The sequence below is a fragment of the Aspergillus costaricaensis genome, assembly GCF_003184835.1.
Source record: "Aspergillus costaricaensis CBS 115574 unplaced genomic scaffold BO79scaffold_3, whole genome shotgun sequence".
In the NCBI taxonomy this organism is placed as follows: domain Eukaryota; kingdom Fungi; phylum Ascomycota; class Eurotiomycetes; order Eurotiales; family Aspergillaceae; genus Aspergillus; species Aspergillus costaricensis.
In genome coordinates this window covers 300,773-321,487 of record NW_020291803.1, presented here as the reverse complement: position 1 = coordinate 321,487, position 20,715 = coordinate 300,773, and the positions used below count along the sequence as shown (strand labels likewise).

At 51.5% G+C, this 20,715-nt stretch overlaps 9 protein-coding genes across 9 annotated transcripts; 3 read left to right on the top strand and 6 right to left on the bottom strand.

The window, feature by feature from the left end:
- Positions 1–22: 22 nt before the first annotated feature.
- On the bottom strand, positions 23–908 carry BO79DRAFT_234907 (ACBP-domain-containing protein). Its single transcript, XM_025684428.1, has 3 exons — positions 553–908; positions 361–426; positions 23–282 (listed from the first exon to the last, which is right to left on the bottom strand). Exons 1-3 carry the CDS (start codon positions 802–804, stop codon positions 166–168), a joined length of 435 nt encoding a protein of 144 aa, XP_025543840.1. The 5' UTR covers positions 805–908; the 3' UTR covers positions 23–165.
- Positions 909–1,671: 763 nt separating this feature from the next.
- Positions 1,672–3,422, top strand: BO79DRAFT_224529 (folylpolyglutamate synthase; the record flags this gene model as incomplete). The annotated part of the gene is made up of 5 exons (XM_025683681.1): positions 1,672–1,716; positions 1,765–1,926; positions 1,977–2,878; positions 2,955–3,121; positions 3,193–3,422. The coding sequence occupies 5 exons, from the start codon at positions 1,672–1,674 to the stop codon at positions 3,420–3,422; spliced, it is 1,506 nt and encodes a 501-aa protein (XP_025543839.1).
- A 295-nt stretch (positions 3,423–3,717) lies between these two features.
- Positions 3,718–5,016, bottom strand: BO79DRAFT_42379 (putative U-box domain protein). Its single transcript, XM_025689232.1, has 3 exons — positions 4,717–5,016; positions 4,077–4,614; positions 3,718–4,017 (listed from the first exon to the last, which is right to left on the bottom strand). Exons 1-3 carry the CDS (start codon positions 4,797–4,799, stop codon positions 3,784–3,786), a joined length of 855 nt encoding a protein of 284 aa, XP_025543838.1. The 5' UTR covers positions 4,800–5,016; the 3' UTR covers positions 3,718–3,783.
- A 568-nt stretch (positions 5,017–5,584) lies between these two features.
- On the bottom strand, positions 5,585–6,767 carry BO79DRAFT_206808 (RpiB/LacA/LacB family sugar-phosphate isomerase). The gene has a single exon (XM_025682047.1). It carries the CDS (start codon positions 6,358–6,360, stop codon positions 5,872–5,874), a length of 489 nt encoding a protein of 162 aa, XP_025543837.1. The 5' UTR covers positions 6,361–6,767; the 3' UTR covers positions 5,585–5,871.
- Positions 6,768–8,970: 2,203 nt separating this feature from the next.
- On the top strand, positions 8,971–10,221 carry BO79DRAFT_42360 (triose-phosphate isomerase). Its single transcript, XM_025689231.1, has one exon. The coding sequence runs from the start codon at positions 9,207–9,209 to the stop codon at positions 10,053–10,055; it is 849 nt and encodes a 282-aa protein (XP_025543836.1). The 5' UTR covers positions 8,971–9,206; the 3' UTR covers positions 10,056–10,221.
- A 1,006-nt stretch (positions 10,222–11,227) lies between these two features.
- BO79DRAFT_165357 (dihydroorotate dehydrogenase 2) lies at positions 11,228–13,163 on the bottom strand. Its single transcript, XM_025679249.1, has 2 exons — positions 12,536–13,163; positions 11,228–12,476 (listed from the first exon to the last, which is right to left on the bottom strand). Exons 1-2 carry the CDS (start codon positions 13,001–13,003, stop codon positions 11,352–11,354), a joined length of 1,593 nt encoding a protein of 530 aa, XP_025543835.1. The 5' UTR covers positions 13,004–13,163; the 3' UTR covers positions 11,228–11,351.
- Positions 13,164–13,474: 311 nt separating this feature from the next.
- BO79DRAFT_187106 (uncharacterized protein) lies at positions 13,475–15,751 on the bottom strand (the record flags this gene model as incomplete). Its single annotated transcript, XM_025680523.1, has 4 exons — positions 13,475–15,092; positions 15,160–15,492; positions 15,555–15,650; positions 15,733–15,751. 4 exons carry the CDS (start codon positions 15,749–15,751, stop codon positions 13,846–13,848), a joined length of 1,695 nt encoding a protein of 564 aa, XP_025543834.1. The 3' UTR covers positions 13,475–13,845.
- Positions 15,752–15,917: 166 nt separating this feature from the next.
- Positions 15,918–18,677, bottom strand: BO79DRAFT_187103 (putative chromatin remodeling complex subunit (Arp8)). The gene is made up of 4 exons (XM_025680522.1): positions 18,416–18,677; positions 18,279–18,357; positions 17,772–18,177; positions 15,918–17,719 (listed from the first exon to the last, which is right to left on the bottom strand). Exons 1-4 carry the CDS (start codon positions 18,456–18,458, stop codon positions 16,088–16,090), a joined length of 2,160 nt encoding a protein of 719 aa, XP_025543833.1. The 5' UTR covers positions 18,459–18,677; the 3' UTR covers positions 15,918–16,087.
- Positions 18,678–18,896: 219 nt separating this feature from the next.
- BO79DRAFT_165348 (ADP-ribosylation factor family protein) lies at positions 18,897–20,142 on the top strand. The gene is made up of 5 exons (XM_025679248.1): positions 18,897–19,200; positions 19,277–19,315; positions 19,382–19,465; positions 19,552–19,875; positions 19,937–20,142. The coding sequence occupies exons 1-5, from the start codon at positions 19,126–19,128 to the stop codon at positions 19,961–19,963; spliced, it is 549 nt and encodes a 182-aa protein (XP_025543832.1). The 5' UTR covers positions 18,897–19,125; the 3' UTR covers positions 19,964–20,142.
- Positions 20,143–20,715: the final 573 nt, after the last annotated feature.

The window sequence follows — 20,715 nt, the reverse complement described above, 5'->3', positions numbered from 1 at the left end:
AATATTTAGATCTCAAAAATCAACGATGACTATGCAAGCAGCTCAATAGCCAGTAAGTTAGTTGAGTAGTAAGTAGCTCATAACTCATCTCATCTTGCTAATAGACAATGCATCCACCACATGATACCCCTTTCATATATGATCTTGTAGGTTTATTATAACAATCTACTCCCTCGTTCCGATCTTCTCAATCAGAGTGTCAACCTGCTTGATGTACTCGGCCTGGGCCTTGGCCTCGCTGATGTCCTTGATTTCCTTCCATGCGTTGTACTTGTACTTGCCCTGTACCATCATACCAGATATATTAGTCTCACACTTATACAGAGGAGCGGAGAGAAATAGAAGTAAAAGAAGACATACCTGGATATCGAACATGCCAGGAGAAGCAGGAGTCTGGTTGTTGGCGCGCTTGAAGTACTTGTAGAGCTAGATACAGAACAAACACATTAGTATATGCACTCTCAACTTCATCTTTCTCAGATTCATTCCCCTCCCTCCAAAGATATCGATCCATAGATGGAGGGGGGGAGGGGGTTTGGGGGATGTACTCACCGCCAACTTATCCTCATTGCCAGGCTCCGAGTTCAGCATCTTGACGACAGCAACAGCAAACTCGAAAGCATTCTTCAGGGCAACGGCCAGCTCGCCCTCAACGGTGGCGGTGTCATCACCACCAAGAACGGTCTCGATGGCGGCGAAGAAGGCGGAGCTGTCGACCTTGGCAGCGGCGGCCTGGACCTCGGGGGTGAACTTCTCCTTCTTGATGGAGGCGTCGAGGGCGGCGGAGAATTTGGGGACGGACATTTTGGCTGTGTGGGTTTGTTTGGTGGGAGGAGTTGATGGAGTGTGGTTTGGAGGAAGTTGGTAGTTGGGGTTGGAGGGGTAGTAGGTAAATATGGCGGATGAAGAGGGGAAGAAGAATGAGTGAGTTGAGGGAAAGTGGGGGGGATTTGTTGATTTGGTGGGGGAGCTGTACTCGGCGGGTTATTGGTTAGATTACTTTCTCAGGTGACTACTTACTACGTAGTTATTGACTTATACTACTGAGTATTATTTGACTATTTGTTGATCATTGCAATAGTATGGGATTTTGTTTTTATGTGGTTATTGCCTGATTTGTTGGTTTAGTTTTGGTGGTTACTTGATGGGATGTTGTTGGCTCAACTGTTGAGTGTCAGGGTTTCTGGATATGTTATGGATGGGAGCTTTGGTGCATATCAGCTACAGAGCTTAGCATTGAAGGTCTTTTTTAGCTGAAATCAGAGATTTATGCGAATTTGTAGGAGAACCTGCAGTTTTACACATTTCTTGTGTTTATTTTCTCATTATTGTGTTCGTCTTCATGCTGAATTGCCATCTCTCAATGCACTCCAGCAAGTTCACCACGAGTCATGATCATCTATACCAACTGCTCTGCGGGCTAAGTAAGAGATCCTCAATGCTCGTATCTTCACTCATTATTCACTAGATGCCCTTGGGAAAGCTCGGACAAAGCTCCTTCATCATGACCGAATTCCTAAGTAAAACCTCCGCGGACTCACTTTGTCTGGATGCAACGTCACCCTGGATAACCCCCAGCAGATTATGGATGACTTCATGAAACAGATAATTTAGAAGTACGCTCGACATAGTCAAGGAATAGCCCTCATGTATTGAGAGAAGTACATTCCAATGTTTGCTGTCAATTCCAAGAACGAACTATCTCGTACTTACGAGGTATGCTGTCTGCCATTTCTGATTCATTTACTGCTTCTAACCTCACAGCAGGATGCCCTCAGTCTCCTGGAGTCACGCAGACGTCGCGCCCGACCAAGGACGTATCCTTCTGTACAGACAGAGCAAATTCCAGCAAAGGTCACTCCAACCGTGCGAGGTATTCCATGTCTGTATGGAATGAGCGAGTGGCTACAGACTCTCGGACATTCGGTAGGTTCTCTACTTGTCTCAGAGAGAATGGGTTTACTTACTAGATACAGGAGACCGATATATCCCGTCTAAACATAATCCACGTCACCGGAACAAAAGGCAAAGGCAGCACATGCGAGTTCACCCGTTCTATTTTCCATGCACATGGGTTGAGAACCGGCTTCCCCAGTAAAATCGGTCTCTACACATCGCCTCACATACAATGCATCCGAGAAAGAATCCAAATACACAGCAACCCCATCACTGAGAACCTATTCACAAAATACTTCTTCGAAGTATGGGATACCCTTATAGACACAAAGATCCAAAACGCAGCCACAAAACAGCAACCACCTCGCTACCTGCAATTTCTCGCCCTGCTCGCTTTCCACACCTTCATCCGAGAGAACGTCGACGCTGCAATAATCGAAGTCCACCATGGTGGAGAATTCGACGCCACGAACGTCATCCAGAACCCCGTGGTCACAGGCATCACTTCCCTAGGACTGGACCATCTTGACCAGCTCGGCCCTACAGTCGAATCCATTGCATGGCATAAATCGGGGATCTTCAAACCCGGTGCACCTGCATTAAGTGTTCCACAGGAAGAAAGTCCTTCTGAGGTCCTGCACGCTCGTGCCGCAGAGAAGCATACTTCATTGACTATCGTCCTGCTGAACCCTAATCTCCCTACTGACAGTAATGTGTTGGGGATTCCCGTCCAGCGACTAAACTGCTCCCTCGCCATCGAGCTAGCCAGGACATTTCTAAAAGCCAAAGCACCCGACCATGTAATCAAGCCAGAGGACATATCTACCGCAATGAGAAATATCTGCCTAATCGGACGATTCGAGATCATCAATGACCCAGACGGACAATCACAATGGTTCGTAGACGGCGCACACAATACGCTTAGTCTTGAGAAAACGGCGGAGTGGTTCTCAGATATTACCAAGAGGTCTGAGGAGCAAACGTCAACGTCAGTATATTCCCCATCCCTTTTAAAGTAAAGTAACCAATAAACTTACCCAAGTGAACTAATTATACAGACACCGAGTCCTAATTTTCAGCCACTTCTCCAAAGACCGAGACGCCCTAGCCCTTCTAAAATGCTTAGCAGAATCTCTTTTTGAGCAAGATGCACTGCCAGATCATGTTATCTTCACTACTTACATTGAACGAGCAGACAAATCTCGAACTGAAAAGATGGATAAAGGTGAGGATCATATCAACTTCTCTACCTCGATACCCACTAACTCATGATGTGATGATATAATAAAATGAAAGATATACTCCCCACCACCCTCCCAGATCTCAGCGTGTTATCTTTGTTTGCTGAAAAATGGAAAGCTACTGTTCCTCGAGGCACGAGTTTAATCTCGACTAAGGAGACCATTGAAGAAGCGATCGACACAGCAAGGAGTATCGGTGCACAGCAGGATGGTAGAGCGCAGGTCTTGATAACAGGGTGTTTCTTGTTGGTTGGTGGGGCGCTTAATATATTGCGTCGTTCGTGAGAGACATAGTATTTATCAGTGTCAATACGAAGTAGTTCGTGATGTGGGTGTTGATAACCTCGAGTAGTTAAGAGTAGTCATGCTAGAAATAAGTACTAATATCGAATACTGCCTGTCTGGCGTTGACGGTCTGAAAACAGATAAATTGGTAATTAAGATGGATGAATGGAAGGTGACCTTCCAACTAGGAAGACTACGCATACACAGACACATAGAGTAATTCATCATCTGTCTCATGAAATATTTAATAACTAGTATACACTGTACTACTCTATAACATAGTATACAAGCATATGTCCTGTTAATGGTATCAAGTAGTCTACTACCAACGCCATGCTAATCATACTATTTGTGCAATCAATTACCAATCCACCGCCCACCCATTCTTATCCAGAAATTCCTCGCACGCCGCCTTCAACGCATAATTCGGCCGAAGATCGTTCACCGTCATCGGCACCCGCGTGATAGGATCAACCTTGGCCTGCTCCACGTACTTGGTGATGCCGACCCGGTCAAAGCTGGTCCCAGAAGGCGTAATAACAGGGTCATGCATAATCTCAAATGTAATTCCGTCCACCAGATAATCAGGTACAACCTACACCATATCATTAGCACAACCCACCAGCAACTCGCAAAAGGAACTTCAGAACTTACCCTCTCAACCACCTTCCCCTCCGACGCAATCCCAAACACCTCCCTCACCCTCTGCACCTTTCGTTCAGCATCCTCTCTAATCTCCCTCTCATCCTCCCTAAACCCAATATCCCCAATCTCCCCCTTCTCCAACCGCGCCTTCAACTCCGACACTCCCCTCTCCACCTCCGCCTCAATCAGCCCCTCCACACTCGCCAACGTCTCATCCAACTCCCTTATCCGCGCCGTCTCCTTGGCCGCCCAAATCGCCTGCTTAGCGCGCAACACCGTCCGCGACAAATTCTCCGTCTGGATGTTCTTCGCCGCCAGACTCGCCTTATACGCCTCAATGGCTACGTCGTATGCTTCCTGAGGCCGTTGCAGGCCCAACAGCGCTTGTGCCAGGTACCAGGAGGATTTCAAACTGGTGGGGGATTTGGCGCCGTAGAGATCGATGGCGGCGCGAGCGTCGTGCTCGACTCCGGCCCAGTTTTCGAGTCGGATGCGGGTCAGGGCGCGGTTGGAGAAAAAAGTGGGTTCTTTGGGATTCTTGAGGATTCTAGTTGTTGTAGATATCCATTGGTTTTTAGTAGGAGTTTTTAGATTTATTTCATTGGGGGTGGTGGATGTGTATAGCGGGGTAAGTGGGATATATGCTCACGCTTGTGAATACATCTCCTCGGCGCCATTGTAATCGCCTTCTTTAAAGAGCTGGTTGCCCTTTTCTTTTAGTTCGAGAGCCATGTTTGCTGTGCTGCGGTATGAGGTGTGATGTTGTGTTGTGTGCGCACACTGATTTGTGCTGTAAATGACAACGGGATTCTCCCCTTTTTTGTTTCCGTGACGATTGTGTTTTGTCAGCTGGAAAGAACGAACGAAGGAACGAACGAAGAAACAACGCTTCGGATGTCGGATGTGTGGGGCTGCGCAGTGATCTCCACTGTTGTTGAGGGAAGTAGATGGTGACTGGATGTGCTAGGGATTCTAACCGTTCTGTCTAGCGGATAGTGGATGTGGAGTGGATTTCAATGCAGTGGGATGATTGATGATAGTAGCAATGGAGGATTGATGCTGTGAGAGCATGGAGATTCTGGCCAATTTCACACGAGCATAAGTATCCAGGTAAGTAGTACTGTTGTTCAGCTACCCCTCTTGGGACCTGAGATCCTTGTTGGAGGTTCAGTCAGGAATGAAATTGATAAGCTCGGGTGAGCTTTCAGTCGTGATCCACACAGCCCTGGTGTCGGGACGGCACGTTGGGTTCTCCATCTTCTTCAATTGAATGTTCGATTTTATGCCTGTTCCTGTGTAGTGGAAGAAGACGTGGGTTGAGCAATCGAAGGTGATCGATCCCCGCAGAATCCAGATGAGTCAGCAGTTGTGAGTGGGCAGCAAATGTTGGGGAGAGTGTTAGCAATTGCCATTTTGGGAATTATTTGTAGAGTTACTTCGTTGACTACAGTGAATCTCGATGATATAGACGATCGTCTACAAAATAGAAGACATTTGGAGCAATGTAGTATATTTTTCTACCTACTGCTCTAATGAAAGATTGGCCGGCCAAATCATTCCGTACACTCGTGGTATCGTTGACTCGTCGGATATTAGAAGGGAAAGGCCCGGATCCAGCCGTACCAGATCGCTTCGCTCAAAAAATAAGTGGTGAAAGGAAGCTATAGTTTATAGTAACACGCCGGAGATTATGGCGCTGCCGCTGCCACTTCGGTGTGGCTGGTGTTCATGTCATGCCGCACGGACAAGGAACATCATAGTACTGATGAATCGACTGGGTTGACAGACAGACAGACAATCCAACTTAAGCAGTACCGGCGAGTTCTTTCTCGTAGTCGGAGATGGCCTGCACCTTGGCGGCGGAGGCACTCTTGGGGTCGAAGCGGTAGGTCACCCATTCGTTGGCGAGCTTCTTCGCAAGCTCAATGCCAATAACGCGCTGGCCAAAGCAGAGCACCTGGGCGTCGTTGCTAAGGATGGAGCGCTCGACGGAGAAGGAGTCGTGTGCTGTCACGGCGCGAATGCCGGGCACCTTGTTGGCGGAGATAGCGACACCGAGACCAGTACCGCAGATGAAGAGACCACGGTCTGCCTTGCCCTCCTTGATGAGTTTGGCACCAGCGACAGCCGGGTGAGGGTAAGCAGTCTTGTCGGAGGTGGAGTTGACGCCCACATCTTGGATGGACTCAACCAGAGGGTTCTTCTCAAGAGCAGCCTTCAGGGTCTCCTTGTAGGGCTGGCCGGCCTCATCGCAGGCCATGACGATGCGGAGGGGCTTCAGATCGGCAGACATGGTGAAGAGTGTGGTAAGGAAGTAGATGAATTCAAGGAAGTATTGGTAGTGAGTGGAGCGTGAAGTCCCAGAACAAGTGACTGTGGCTTGAAGTAGATAGGAATGATGATGGAATAGTGATGAAAGAGAGGGTTGAAGATGGAAGACAAGGACCTTTTTATACCTTTTTCTCCAGCTCTCCTTCTTCCTCTCTCCTCCTATTGTTCCCCCTCCATTCTCCAAAGTACTTTCCGATCGAAAGGTCCGATGCAGTGGGGAGAAAAAGGCCGTGCCGTGCCTCCTGGACCCAAAGTTCGGTGGTAGACGCCAATTCGGTTTGGCGACACGCATGTCCCAATGGCCATTACGAACCAGCACTGATTATCCCTCATGCTTTTTTTTCTCGTGCTTCATGCGCGACAGCAGCGATAGACACTAGTGTCGCACCCCCCACAGCTAGAGGCGATCCAGAGAAGCCGGTTTTGGGCCGGACCATGTTTGGTTCTGGCAGATCCACTCATGGCGTCATGCATTCTTACATTTCTCAAAGGTTGTTTTGCTGCGACTGCCTGCAAGCGGAACCAATAGCATTGAGTCCGGATTGGCGAACCCTTTCGGACAGATTAGGAGGATTTTCAGCCAGTGACAGCCATACTGGCATGACTGTCTACAGTACCGACTATCATCTACTGAATACTGTTACTGTGATATCTTTCTCTTCCGACTTAATCTCTACGGTGAAGTTCACCGGGAATAGTTCCATCCCGCTCAGCCGAATGATGTCAACCCGCCCTTTGTTCTCCTCCTTTTTCTTCTTCCCTTTCGGTTCTGTTGCATCGCCATTCGGAACCGACTCCAGATTGCCCCGGGATTCTCCTCCATCCTTCCCCCCCTCGTTGGATGTCTTGGAAGTTTGGTAACTGGTACAGGTCCGCGGCCAAGCTAACCGGGTTGGGGGAGAGGGGGAACTGCATGCCCGCGCACTATTATCGGCCTACTTGGCCTATTCAGGAAGCCTATACAGGCATTCTTTGGCGCGGATTCACAGTTCTCTGGGCAACTGCCCAATACATAGAAGTATACCGAGATGAAGAGGAGGGGGCGGGAATGAGTGTGGGCTCATTCGGGATAGCATCGGTGTCGTATTAGTTCCGAGGCACCTTAGCTCGGAGTGAGTTGCAATCGATTCTGTGATAGACTTGGGATTGACAGTAGACTAGTCATCTTAGACGAAGATAGGATACGAACTCACAGCAACAGCAACGGCATATATAGTCCCCCTGTTACTGCAATAACAATTCAGAGGGAACCTCAGCTGGTCCGAGAATGGCTCATGTGGCATACACGTAGGAGGCTCAATCACAGCCATTTTACCATCTTGTATACTAAATATGCCGTTGTTGTCGCAGGAGATTATTCTGGGGTCGAGGGGCCACAGCAGACAGCAAACAGCAAGTGGAGGATCCCGTCCGTATCAAAGCGCATGGTTGTTAGCCTGTTACAGATAGTCTAATCCAAACCAGTCAGTTCACGGGGAGAAATAGAACTAATTCCTCCCAAGTGAGTAAGTGCAATTAGGCTGGTTGACTTTCAAATGGTGGCAGTTCAGTTTGCGCCATTGACGCGTTCCAACGTCCAAACTTGAGATTCACCAATTTTTGGCTGTTGCTCTGCCTTGTTCTCTCAACCCTCCACACACCAGAATCAGCTCCCAAATGTTGTCTCTTTTGAGCGATTAATACAGACCATACATATCTCGAGTAACGTTGTTTTTTGCAAGATAACTCAAAACAGTCCAGGCTGGGCTCTCGGAAGTCCAAACGAGGTTACAACTGCACGCCCCACCACTTCCCACCATCCCCACTCGACTGGTGTTTTACTGGCTTCTGATAGGACTTTAGTTACTATTGGTGGCCCGCTGACGTCCGATCGATGGAAAGTGACAAGTCATACCGTTTCCAGGGGATCCAGAAACCCCCGGGTAACTTACTGTATCACGGAAACCGATGAGGTCTAAGCGGACCAGTCGGAAGCTGTCTTTGGGGACAACTTCATTTCCGGTCGATTCTGTATCTTTCCATTCTTCTATGTCTCAATCAGGCAGGCTCTGCTGTCCTGCAAGCCGCGGCGAGATTCTTGCTTGTGTTTTGGTTTCCCTCTTCCGACTCGTGTTATTCCCACCTTCTCATTCAAGCCTCTCTCTAATGTGCAGAGTGGCTTGCACCCCTCGTACTTTCTTGCACCCCTATTGTTAATCTAACCCCTTCCCGACAATATCTCGATGAAGTATCAAGGTTCTTAAAATACCACACTAATCACCCGCCATTCCCCAGGTTTCCCATGGCTGTGCTGACCTCAGCGGATGGAGATGGCAGATGGCCCTCGCGTGGGCCGATCATCGTGTCTCCTCTTTTTCCCTCCCAACACTAAACTGTGAAGGGGATACCGGTTGCATGCTAAACTAGGCCCCAATGAAATTGTCCGCGGCACAGCATGGCTACTAATTCCGTGGTCGACTGATTGGCCCCGCCCCTCTTTACCCTCCGTTGTCTCCTCCTGAGCTATTCCTGTTACGCTAATCCAGCCTCTCTCGATTCTAACGCTTTCGATCGAATCTCAGACCCAGCAGCCATCACACAATATCCTTCCCCATCAAGTTCATCAACACACTACTCTACGCTCGAGTGGGTGCCCTCATTATCATAGTGGAGTTTAGTAGTCTCAGGTTTCAGACAACTAACCTCGTTGGCCAGTCTATACCAGTGGAGACCGGTTGATCGTGTTCTGATTGCTACGGAAATCACTTTCGAAGACCGTCATTCACCGGTCCCATCCCTTCATTACACCGGTGCCTGAAGTCACCCAACATGGCGTCCCAGCAAGCCTATCCGGTTCTCCCAAAGAACCTGCTCATCATCTCGTTGAAGATGTACTTCACACCCACCCGTACGCTCGACTACTGCCGTGCTCTGCTCGATCCCAAGAATGATGTCGTCCGCCCGGAGAACCGTTCCAAGCTGTTGCTGGCCCTCATCCCCGACTTCCTGACTGTCTACCCCTGTGCGGAGATTATCAAGGCGTGGGAATCCACTCTACCGAAGGATGACACCCCTTCACTGCCGGCTCCTTTCCTGCTTGGGGCTCAAGATTGCTTCTGGGAGCCCCTCGGCGCCTACACCGGAGAGGTCTCGCCGCTGGCGCTCCGCTCGATGGGGGTGTCCATTGTCGAACTTGGCCACGCAGAACGCCGCGCCATCTTTGGCGAGACAGATAACCAGACTGGTCTCAAAGCTGCTGCTGCATGCGCACAAGGTATGGTTCCGCTGGTCTGCATAGGAGAGGTCACCGCTCCCGGCCCCGTAGCCTCGCAAGCCATTGGGCAGGCCGTCAGCGAATGTGAGGTCCAGATCCGGGCTGTCCTCCAGGCCATTCCGGCGGACGCGCCAGTCATCTTTGCCTATGAACCAGTGTGGGCAATTGGGAAGCCCGCCCCGGCGGGTGTAGATCACATATCGGCGGTGGTCGAGGGCATCAAGGCGGTGATTGGCACCCGCGTGGGGGACGTCCGGATCTTGTACGGGGGAAGTGCCGGACCGGGGCTGTGGGGCCCGGGCGGTCTGGGGAAGGCCGTCGACGGCATGTTCCTGGGCCGATTCGCCCACGAAGTCGACGGGGTCCGCAAGGTGGTCAGGGAGGTTGAAGAGACGTTGGCCTGATCGTCGGCCTGCTGTTCCGGCAGATGCAGACTCGGGTTACGCTCTCGGACGATACCAAAACACAAGACCAAACATAGTACATCATGAACCACACTACTAGTGTCTACTACTGCTAGATGTGGGGGAAGAATGGGCATCACGCGGAAGAACAGAAATTTTAGACTGCTAGCAGCCCCTTTCCAAGACCTTTGTGTGATATCCACCATCGTCGGGTATCCTGTTCAGGCAAACCCGAGCAGTATCCATCGTTTAAGCCTTCATTTCCTTCCATGGAGGAATGGGATCTCGAAACAGGCAATGCCGACTTGATCCATTTCCCGGGTCGGATGGATTCATGGATGACTGTGGATCACAACCGAGTCGGTGAAGAGCTTCTCGAAGCTTGCGGGATCTCCGCTCCCAGCGATCTGGGCCCAGATGGATTCCTGCCCGCTCGAGTCCGCGTGAGGTTGAAGAAAATTTCGGCGGGCTGCATGACCAGCTTGTCTTCCCCTCCATTCCGCTGCACGTGTGACATTTGCGGCCACCTGACCCGACCAGGGGGCCCACATTATCTGATCGCTTACTGCCAACCCGGTCGGTAGTTTAAATCTAAATTTATTTGGGAAGCTTGAATTGGCAACCAACGTGTGCGAGCTCGGTCTAGATCCTGGAAGGGGCTGAAGGTGGTCTATTTTCGGTGAGGGTTTAGGGGTCAGGGGTTTGGTGTGCTGTTCATGGCTGCTGTATGAAAAGGAACAGAATGATGATGAGGATGATGTGGCATTCATGCGCCTCAGGGTAGAGGCACTAATGGCTGCCAGATTGTCAAGGCACAGGGTCGTTCACGTCATCCGCTTCATAGCTACCTAGTCAGGGAGCTAGTTTGATGCAGCAGCAGCTAGGTATTTGCTCAGAAATACTAACTATAGTGACTAACCCTTATCGACAGTTGAAGCTATCGTTCGTCTGGAGAATTTACCCTACTCCTACTGACTTGCAACATTGATGGACTAACAGGAACAGTCACAGCAAACTTGGCACTTTCTTTACCTACCTTCAGCTAACGCGAACAAGCTTACCTCTTGACAGTAAATTTCGATACTCCGCCATAATCACTCAAAACCAAATAGGCTCCATGAAATTATATCGTGTCAATAGCAATAAAAAGATAAAAATACTCTTATTCTTCTATTTACAATATCACGTCCTCCCTAATCTACGCCTACCTAAGTAAACTACCACCCATCCCAATCAACCCGGTCGCTCCTTTTGAAATCCACACATCTAGTACTTAGTTACCCACTTACCTCCTCTCTACTTCTTCTCCTTCATCTCCTCCTTCACCCTCGTCACCGTCCCCAACCCCCCATACGTAATAGCCGTATACATCATCGCAACCGAAGCTCCCGCATCAAGGACCTTCCTCGCCTGCGCCCCATTCGTCACACCCCCAGACGCAAAGATAACCTTCCTAGCAGGCAACCCCTCGACAGCCTCACTCACAGTAGGAGGAACATTCTCCACATCCGGCTCGGCCGCCTCAATCGCCTTAGGCACAGCAGCAGCAGCAGCAGCAGAAGCAGGGGCACTAGCATCCAACAAACTCTTATACTTCGCCACCAGCTTCACCGTACGATCAAACAACTGCGGCCCAGAGAACCCGCCCGTCTCCTTCAGGACATCCTGCTCCTTGCTGGGCAGAGTAAATCCCTTCGGCAACGGCTCCGGACGCCGATTCGTCGTGTTACCCACGATCACACCATCAACACCGGACCCCCACACCGCGTCACAGATACCGGAGACCTGCTCGTCTGCGTCCTCGTCAGGACTAACCTTGACCATGACGAAGGGCTTGGTCTTGCGATCGATGCTCTTCGCTGCGCCGACAACGGCCTTCAGGATAGCAGTGAGAGGCGCCGTGGCTTGCAAGTCACGAAGACCAGGGGTGTTAGGGCTGGAGACGTTGACGACCAGGATATCGGCGTACTTGGCGAGACGGTCGACGCAGTAGACGTAGTCGCGCTTGATGGCTTCGATGTCGTTGTCCGGCGTGAGCTTGTTCTTGGCGACTTGCACGGCGAGCAGCTTGCCTTCGCGGAGACTTCCGGGCGGGACGCCGGCTTCGCCGTTCAGGACCCGTTGTTCGGCCAATTCGTGCTCGCCGAACCCGTGCGCGTAGGCATAGTCGCGCACGCGCTGTTCAAGGACTGCCGCCATGTGGTCGGCGCCCTTGGAGTTGAGGCCGTAGCGGTTGATCATGGCGTTCTGGGACGGGAGGCGGAACACACGTGGGCGGGGGTTGCCTTCTTGGGGGAGGGGAGTGGTGCCGCCGACTTCGACGATGGCGGGGCCGAGTTCGAATAGAGGGTCGGGGATGTCGGCGTGCTTGTCGAGGCCGCCGGAGATGCCGATCGGGTTGGAGAGGGTGTAGCCGAAGACCTGCGGTGGTGGGTGAGTATGGGGTGAGGTTAGGAGGGGGAGGGGGAGGGGGTGTATACCTCAGTTAGGAGAGCACCATCGCTGTCGGGGTCGCCGCGTTCGCGCGGATTCAGACCGTACTTGTAGAGGGTCTTCAGGATGTCCACGCCGAAGTGGTGCGCATCTTCGGCGTCGGGGAAGAGCAGGCGCACGAGAGGGACCACGCCGTACCGGTGCACGCTGGCGCGGGTGTCCGTTCCGTAGATGAATCCGGCGAGGAGAGTCAGGGCCAGGGAGGTGCCCCAGATGGTGCGCTTGAGCTTGCGGCCGGTCTTCTTGGGGGCTTCCTTCACGGTTTCTGTGACCTGTGCGGTGGTCTCCTTGGCTGCTTCTTTGGTCTGGGATGCTGCGTCCGAGGAGTAGCGGACTTGACGGAGGAGAGACTCCCGGTGGAGGATTGAGGACCGCTGAGTAGCGCGGAGAGAGTGAAGTGCAGGTGCTCTGCGGCCTGCGGATCTCCAGGCCAGAGCCACAGCGTTGGTAGCCATTGTGGTGGGGTGGGGTCTAGTGAGGGTGATGGTGAGGGGTAGGGCGATTGACCTAGGAAGGTGTTAGTTTAGGTGTGTTCGAAAAGATGCATAGTATGTAGGTAGTCAAGCGCAATTGGGTCTTCGAGAAGCACTAGTATGTGCTCGTCAAGACTATGTCTTGATATAATTGTTATGCCGAAGAACAGCCGATTCGATCGATCATGGCAGCGACTCACCATTCAATGTCAGTCAATTGCAGGTCAATTCCACCGAACTAGCGAAATAGCAGCCACAGATGCCGCAATTACGCCGCCAGGTCGAGCAAAGACAAAGCTGCCGGAGTGGATGGACGTTGCTGCGAGCGTCTTGAATATCCGGTTCTTTTGCGTCAACGTCCCGAGGCGGTCAAGTGTTTAGCCGGCAGAACCAATAAGCCGGGCGGTGTAGCGTAGAAACTAAGACAGACAAACGGAGCATGTTCTTCGTGCAGGATCATAGATTGTTGACTAGTATTTACGGGATGTACATCAATCGCCCGGGCAGCCTGTTTCTGTGCATTTGCACGGCCGCAACAATGAAAGAAAACCAAACTCTCGCTACGTAACTCCAGATGATCATGCCACACAACGCCTTTTGCTGCCTCGACTCCGATACCTGCCAACCAGCCCATCAATGCGACTGGCAGCGCGGACCCCTTTCGGAGACGGCCATGCAATGTGAACAAGTCCAAGGAACATTAGCATAATGACAAATGAAAGGGTATGTAAACTGTAATGCATAGGCAAAAGTTACACTCAGGAAGGCATGCCTGCCGCCGTCATTGCGCCTAGAGGATGCAATATGATAGAAGGCCGAGCCAGTTACTCGTCGCTATCATTGCCAGCATCGTCGTGCGCGTCTTCAGGCGAGGCCTGACGGTCGACGTCGTGCTCGCCTTCATCTTCCTCATGCTTGGCTGGTTCGGCATCGTTCTCCGGGTTCTCAGGGGGTGGAGGCATCGACTCGGCAAACTTCGGGTCAATGGCGGCCCTGTGCAGAGAGCGCTTGTAGACTTCTGCCTCGTCGGGATCGCGCACCACCACTTGGATCTGATCGACCTGATCCTCCTTGGTCTTCGGACGGGTAGGTGCCAGACCGGCCTGGGCGATGGTGCGGGCTCTCTCAGGCTTGAGACGGGTCTTTCCGAGAATGGGATAGTAGTACGCAGCCCTTTGCCTTGAGTCGAGACCGTCGCGCTTTCCATCCTTCACTTCCTCCGGGTCAAAGAGCGTCAACGCGATGTCCTTTTGCTTCTGATCGTTGCCCAAAGTCTGAGCGCTCGTAGCGTAAGTGCGGACACGGTCGAAGCGGTGGAACTTGGTATTGTCGGCTCCGTCATGAGTGTACAGCGCTTCGTTATCGCGGTCCGGGTTGGTGATGCGCAGACTTGCCGAAACATTCTTGGCCGCATCCTTCTTCTCAGGCAGATAGAGATCGTAATCCCATGGGATAGGACCTGGGTCAGGGTACAGGTTGGGGTTCGTCTTATACAAGGCCGCCTTCGTGTTGTGCTCTTGGCAGACACGTTCCTCTGGTGCCGATGGAAGCAATATAGCCACATCCATGCGCTTGTCTCTCTTTCCAGAAACATCCTGAACAGGCGCCTTGTCGAACTTGAACTGGACAAAACCACCCGGGTCCGGGAATCCTTCCAGATCGGGGAGGAGCGGATAGAATCCGACAGGCTTCAGCTTAGGGTTATCAGGGTGCACTGGGTGAGCCCATGCATCGTGTTCAAGCTTCGTGGGAGTGTGGCCTTTAATCTTGCTAGCTGTATCTTCACCGACGTGCTTGCTGTGAGGATACGCAATATCGAAACCTTTCTGGAGGTATTTCTTGATGTAGGTAGGGTCATCCTGCGACTTGGTCTTGTCCATCCCGCGCTTCGTCCGGATGGGAGCGACCTTGGGGCCATCAGGCGCCCGAAGACCGGCGGAAATATACTGCGTACGGCGAAGGAAACTGACGTTGGTATTCTTCGGTGCCGGGTTCTTCAGCTGCTCCGGCGTCATCAGAAGCGCCAAATCAGCCTGGTCAATGGGTTCCGGGTTCTCAGGGGCCATAATCGCTGGATTTCCAACAATTGTCAGCCGCCAATTTAATAAAGATCAGATCATGCAAGCCGAAATACATACCGCTCTCATCACCCAAGTGAAGCCCGGGAATACCGACCAAGTCGATTGGCATACCACCTTCCGCGTCAACATCAATGTTAGGTTCCTCGCGACGAGCCAAATTGGAGGCAAATCCCGGGGTCAAGAAACGGTCCAAGCCCTCATGTGGGATATCGAGGAACTTCGGGGGCATATCCGGAGGCGGCAGGTCATTTCGGTAGCGGAGAGAAGCAATGTACTCCTGGTGAAAGCCCCCGGAGGAGCTGCTGTCCTTGGATTTCGACATTCTCGCTCGGAACTCGGAGAGCACCAGTTCCTTTGGTTCAGCGTCGTCAGAGGAAGGTGAACTGTACACTGTAACACACTTTAGTGGAGCTCCCAACTTGCGCGCGCGGCGACAGCTCATTGAAACTTACGTGGCTCTGGGAGGGTAAGCGGGGGAATCTCAGAGGTAGGCACAAGATAACCAGGAGTTCTGCGGGGCCGACGAGTCACTATAAACTCCCTGGGAGCTTAAGGAGGCGATAACGCAGTCAGTGAGCACCGACAAACAGTATGCACGGTTGCGAGCATCGAGATGCAGGATAAACTTACATGGGGGTGGCCGGCTCATTTCTGCAGTGTTTTACCGCCTGACTAGCAAAGTTAGCGTGAGTCAACGTGAATGAAGGTTCGGAGAAAGGATGCTCCGAGCATGCAGGCAGTTATAGTTGGATTGCAGTTTAAAAGGAAGTTGGCGTGAATCTTGTATCATACTACAGAATGTTCCATTCACTTGTCATTATTCGTATTTGATGCCTGTAACTCTAGGCTGCAGGATATGTGTGGATCAAACAGAAAGCTAGCTTGAAATTCAATAGAGTTACAAAATTGTGTCAGTGTTCCCGTGTCATACCAACACCACCTTTCAGATCAGGAATAGCCAGAGCCCTCTGGGAAAGGCAGAAGATCAGTAAGCCCACATGCACTTGTATGCCATGAGCCTATGTCCCAGTCGGTCGTATTCCAGCTGGCCGATCCAGCTATCATTCGTTCCGCTTAACTTGCCGAAGACACTCGCTCCCTTCCAGACAACAACTTGCGGATCAAGGTCTCGCGGCGGTGTGCCAATCATGATCTCCTTAGCGAAAGCTGGTCGCAGAGCCTGTAGACGCTCCTCTAGGAACGAGTGGAATCCATTGACCAAGCTTCCGCCTCCAACCACCATGATACCGCCGAGGAAGTCTCGCATTTTACGCTCATCCGATCGAGCTGCCTGAGCGATAGAGGTCAAAATCGCATTGTCCAGAGGGTATACGGGGAGAATGTCGTCCCTCTCTTCAACAGTGGGCCCACGGGGCTGCGACGTGCTCTGGCCTTGTCCGCTCGGGGCAGGGGTAGCAGCGCCGGCCTGAGGTGTACCGACTGCTTCCGGCGCAGGGGAGCCAGCGACTGAAGATCGTGGAGTTGCTTCAAGCTCTTGCACGCGACTCAGGGCATTGAACTGCTGGGCCCGGCTGGGGGTAGCCTGAACGTCCACGTTGTTCGACTGCGCATCACCGTTCACCTGGCCGTTAGTGGGAGGGGGAGCGATGCTGGAAAGAATGAGTGATTGGGCGGCAGATGTCGGGTCATTAGGCTGTCCGTCGTAGATATCCACCGAGCGGGCAATCAGCTTCCTGCGTCCCTTGAGCTTCTGTGAGTGATCGAAAATGGTCGGCTGGAAGTAGCCCATCGGCGCCAGATGAACCTCATCGTAAGCCTTGAAAGAGTACTTCCGGGTATCATGACCAGCAACGCGGAGATGGAAATCGAAAACTTGCACCGATACACTCGCTTCGTTCATGGTGCAAACGTTCCTTTTCAGCTCTTCTGCCAACAGGTAGTCGTATCGACGCCAGAGGTTGATATCGGAGTAGGGGAAGTTGTCGTAAAGCATCATTTTTATAAACACTTCAGTGATATCCAACCCGCCATACTTCAGGTTCACGCGAGAGTTCTCAACGCACATGCCTTCTTCGACGCAGCATATGGATGTCTTTTGGGCGCCAATGTCGACGACGCAAGCCGAGGTGAACCCGGCGCCGAACGTAGCTGCTAGACTTTCCTGGATGAAGCAGACTCGGGCAAAGGCGAACTCTCTCATGAGCAACTCGAGTACTTGGGTGACATAAGACTTTTCGTAGATATCAGGGATAACGAAGACGCAGGAGTACTGAGGCCAATCCTTCTTGCTGGTAAGTCCCAGTTGGGTCTTGAAAGCATCTTCCAAGATGAGGGAGATGTCAAGGAAGAGAAGCCGCTTATTGTCATAATCTCGTTCATTGCACCAGCCATGCCTTATTGGCCAGTAAAGCTTATAGCGAGGCTTCGAACCATCGGGTATCCTCAGGGCCGCTTGTCCCACGATGTATTCGGGTGCCGGGTCAGGGATCTCGGTCCATTCCACGCGCATGGGGTCGTTGTGTTCTGAAATAGTCTCTGGCACGGTCCTCCGGTTGAAGTTGACGACCATTTCCTTGGAGTTTGGCAGTGTTCGACGCTTGTTCTGTCGCATGTGGGTTTTGAGCTCCGCCGACATCGTCGTATATTGGGAAGCAAACTGTGACGGGTTAGAAGCAAAGAAAATGAGCTCGAGTAGGCGAGAAACAAACCTCAGGGCCAAACATCTTCTCCGGGTCCATGGTTGAGCCATCGTCCAGTTTCAGCCGCTTGGGACAAGGTTCCTCTTGGTCTTCGGACTCGCTGGAAGCAGCCTTTCGCGCAATCACCATTGGCACAGTCTTAGGCAAAGCATCACTGGCCAGTCCAATTCGCAGGTTTTGACTACCCACGTGGATAACAATAACCTTTGAGCCTACTGTTTCCGTAGCAGTGTCTTCCGCATCTTCCATGTTGGTATCGCCATCTTCCGCATCTGCTTCTGGCAGCCCTAGGTCGTTGGCCTTTGCCATGGCTAGGGCACGATCGCGGTCCTTGGCCGTTTTTGCCATCCGATTTCGATTCTCCTCATTCTGTAGTCTGAACGCCAGATACTGGTCATCGCGCTTCAGATAGTCTCTATGAAGGAAATGATTGTCAGCGTTGAAGGTGGGCGGATAGAGGGCGCAAGCAGAGTAGCCACCAAACTGCGTATCGAAGATGGAGGTATAGCGACGTACGTGTAGTAGTTCTTCTGATTGATAGGAGGAACCTGCGGCCAGCTCGAGAGTTCCATATTGTTATCGGTCCGCTCCAGGCCTGAGCAGGTGTGTTAGCAGAGAAGGCCTAATCGCTTATTGGACCGCTGAATATGTACCTTCATCCCGAAGGAGAGCCTTTCCCGACTTCTTGCCGACCATGATGTGTTGCTGGACCGGCAGCCGGTAATCTCTGAGTAGGGAGTGAGTGAGAGAAAGTTGACCGGGTTAAATCGCGAGCGGATCGCGAAGGATGTCGGAAGGAGTAGATTCGGATTCAGATCAGGTGCATCCCAACGGTGAGGTGGCGCGTGGGGAAGAGGAAGAGGGATGATGGAGCGAAAGGTGTCGTGGCAGGGGAGGGAGGGAAGGAGAGGCAGGAATCCGACGACAATGTGAATGATGGGAAACCAACACCGGCGAGCGAGCGGTAGTGAACCGCATCCCCATCCAAGCCCATCCTTAGTTGATTTGAGCTTGGGCCAGGCCGATCGGCAGGAGACCGCGGGCCAATGATGGCCACCAACCATCCCTCCATGCCATTTAGTCAGCTCTTGATCGTGGCCTTGTCTCGTGTCAAGCTGTGATTTATTCAGTTCCGTTAAATCGACCCTTCGTTGACCTGCTACATCTCCTAACATCCCCTCGGCTGGTGCCCTCTGCTTGGAGCGAGTCCTTTTCGTGTTCGCCGCATCCTCTCCGCCACCGCTCGACGCCCGACCCTCCCTCCGCAATATCTCTCGCTAGTCCGTCATTCTCTTGTCCAACTCCGCGGCCCCCCCTCTGTCCAAGTGTTACTCTGCTCCTGTCGCTGTCAAAAATTGTCAACATGGGAGGCTCCTTGTCTCGTATGTGGTCCTTCCTCTGGACGAAGAAGGAAATTCGCATCCTCATCCTCGGTTTGGTAGGTATATCCATGTTTTGGCACTAGGCATCCAGCTACTAGCGAGCTTCATACTAACCCGCGCTCCCATCTCTAGGATAACGCCGGAAAAACAACCCTTCTATACAGACTCAAGGTGCGTATAGTCTTGCAGAGCTGCTCGACTGTCAGCTAGAGGCCGTTATTGATGTGCCATGAATAGATTGGTGAAGTTGTTACTACGATACCAACCATTGGTTTCAACGTGGAATCGGTGACGTATCGCAACCTGAATTTCAATGTCTGGGTGAGTAAACGCTGCAACTTTATTATGGACGCCCCTTGGCGAGGAGAGAGAGTAACTGAGGTTACTGACGTACCGCTGTCGTCCAGGATCTCGGAGGTCAAACGTCCATTCGGCCCTACTGGCGCTGCTACTATGCGAACACCGCTGCTGTCATATTCGTCATTGATTCCACAGATATTGAACGTCTCAGTACGGCTGCCGACGAACTAGCGGCCATGCTGAACGAGGAGGAGCTTAGTGATGCGGCGCTGTTGGTATTTGCCAATAAGCAGGACCAGCCTGGCGCCAAAGGTGCCGGCGAGATATCAGAGGCTCTCAAGCTGGGAGAGCTACGGGATAGGAACTGGAGCATCGTCGCATGCTCTGCTATTGACGGCAAAGGTCTTAACGAAGGCATGGATTGGCTGGTGGTATGTGCAACCTCAAGCTCCTTTGCTTCCTTCTGGATAAGTGCTGACCAGTTATCCACAGCAAACTCTACAGTCTGAAAATGCATGAGCGACGGTGTTATTGTACCATTCTATAGATTTCTTCGGATATATGTTCTCGCTTCCAGGTGGTAGGGATCGGCTGCTTCCTGAACGCTTTCTCGTTCTTCCTTGGTGTCTTTTCACTTATCCCCACTTTTACATCCTCTTTTCTCTTGCAACTCTGTTCAGGGCTCATGTCGTTTATACAGTATACCTTTTTGATATCGAAACCTTCACACTTAGTATAATATCATAATTATTTGAAATGACTGGATGTATTCTACAGCAATGATTTACGCCGCTCTTATGTTATGATTAGGTTGAAGTTGCAGGATTCCTCCAATTTTGGTGCAGAGATGTGAAGACTTTAGCCAAAGGATGTTAAGAAATGCTCCCAGGTGTATATCGAAAGTATCATTGAAGCGGAATATAAAACAGAAGAAGTTTAAATATATCTTGGTCTTTTCAATCATATGGGCACTCTGATCTGTCTCCATACTTAGCTCGTAGACATGATTTTCACGACTGACCGGTTTGAACAGAAGAATGAGCCACGAAGAACGCCCAGCAAAGCAGGGTTTGATCATATCGCAAAGCGACTGGCGGAGAGTAGATAGCAACACTCTAATCTCCAATCTCTAATCTCCTTATCAACTCCGAGTCTATCACTCACAAGGCACGTATCAGTCCCGATAGTAGTTAACTATAGGTTCGGATTAGCCTCCGGATAGATAATCTTGCACGATGAGGAATAAATCATTCATACTAGTGATTCCTATC

Coding starts and splice junctions, on each gene's coding strand:
- BO79DRAFT_165357 (XM_025679249.1), bottom strand. CDS start 13,003: ATGGCTACCAACGCTGTGGCTCTGGCCTGGAGATCCGCAGGCCGCAGA. Junction 12,477..12,535: donor ATGGTGCTCTCCTAACTGAG/GTATACACCCCC, acceptor CCACCACCGCAG/GTCTTCGGCTACACCCTCTC.
- BO79DRAFT_234907 (XM_025684428.1), bottom strand. CDS start 804: ATGTCCGTCCCCAAATTCTCCGCCGCCCTCGACGCCTCCATCAAGAAG. Junction 427..552: donor GCAATGAGGATAAGTTGGCG/GTGAGTACATCC, acceptor TTCTGTATCTAG/CTCTACAAGTACTTCAAGCG. Junction 283..360: donor CTGGCATGTTCGATATCCAG/GTATGTCTTCTT, acceptor ATGATGGTACAG/GGCAAGTACAAGTACAACGC.
- BO79DRAFT_206808 (XM_025682047.1), bottom strand. CDS start 6,360: ATGTCTGCCGATCTGAAGCCCCTCCGCATCGTCATGGCCTGCGATGAG.
- BO79DRAFT_187103 (XM_025680522.1), bottom strand. CDS start 18,458: ATGGTCGGCAAGAAGTCGGGAAAGGCTCTCCTTCGGGATGAAG. Junction 18,358..18,415: donor GGCTCTCCTTCGGGATGAAG/GTACATATTCAG, acceptor ACACCTGCTCAG/GCCTGGAGCGGACCGATAAC. Junction 17,720..17,771: donor AGAAGATGTTTGGCCCTGAG/GTTTGTTTCTCG, acceptor AACCCGTCACAG/TTTGCTTCCCAATATACGAC.
- BO79DRAFT_42360 (XM_025689231.1), top strand. CDS start 9,207: ATGGCGTCCCAGCAAGCCTATCCGGTTCTCCCAAAGAACCTGCTCATC.
- BO79DRAFT_165348 (XM_025679248.1), top strand. CDS start 19,126: ATGGGAGGCTCCTTGTCTCGTATGTGGTCCTTCCTCTGGACGAAGAAG. Junction 19,316..19,381: donor CCCTTCTATACAGACTCAAG/GTGCGTATAGTC, acceptor TGCCATGAATAG/ATTGGTGAAGTTGTTACTAC. Junction 19,876..19,936: donor AAGGCATGGATTGGCTGGTG/GTATGTGCAACC, acceptor AGTTATCCACAG/CAAACTCTACAGTCTGAAAA.
- BO79DRAFT_42379 (XM_025689232.1), bottom strand. CDS start 4,799: ATGGCTCTCGAACTAAAAGAAAAGGGCAACCAGCTCTTTAAAGAAGGC. Junction 4,615..4,716: donor GAGGAGATGTATTCACAAGC/GTGAGCATATAT, acceptor TACAACAACTAG/AATCCTCAAGAATCCCAAAG. Junction 4,018..4,076: donor AGGGGAAGGTGGTTGAGAGG/GTAAGTTCTGAA, acceptor GATATGGTGTAG/GTTGTACCTGATTATCTGGT.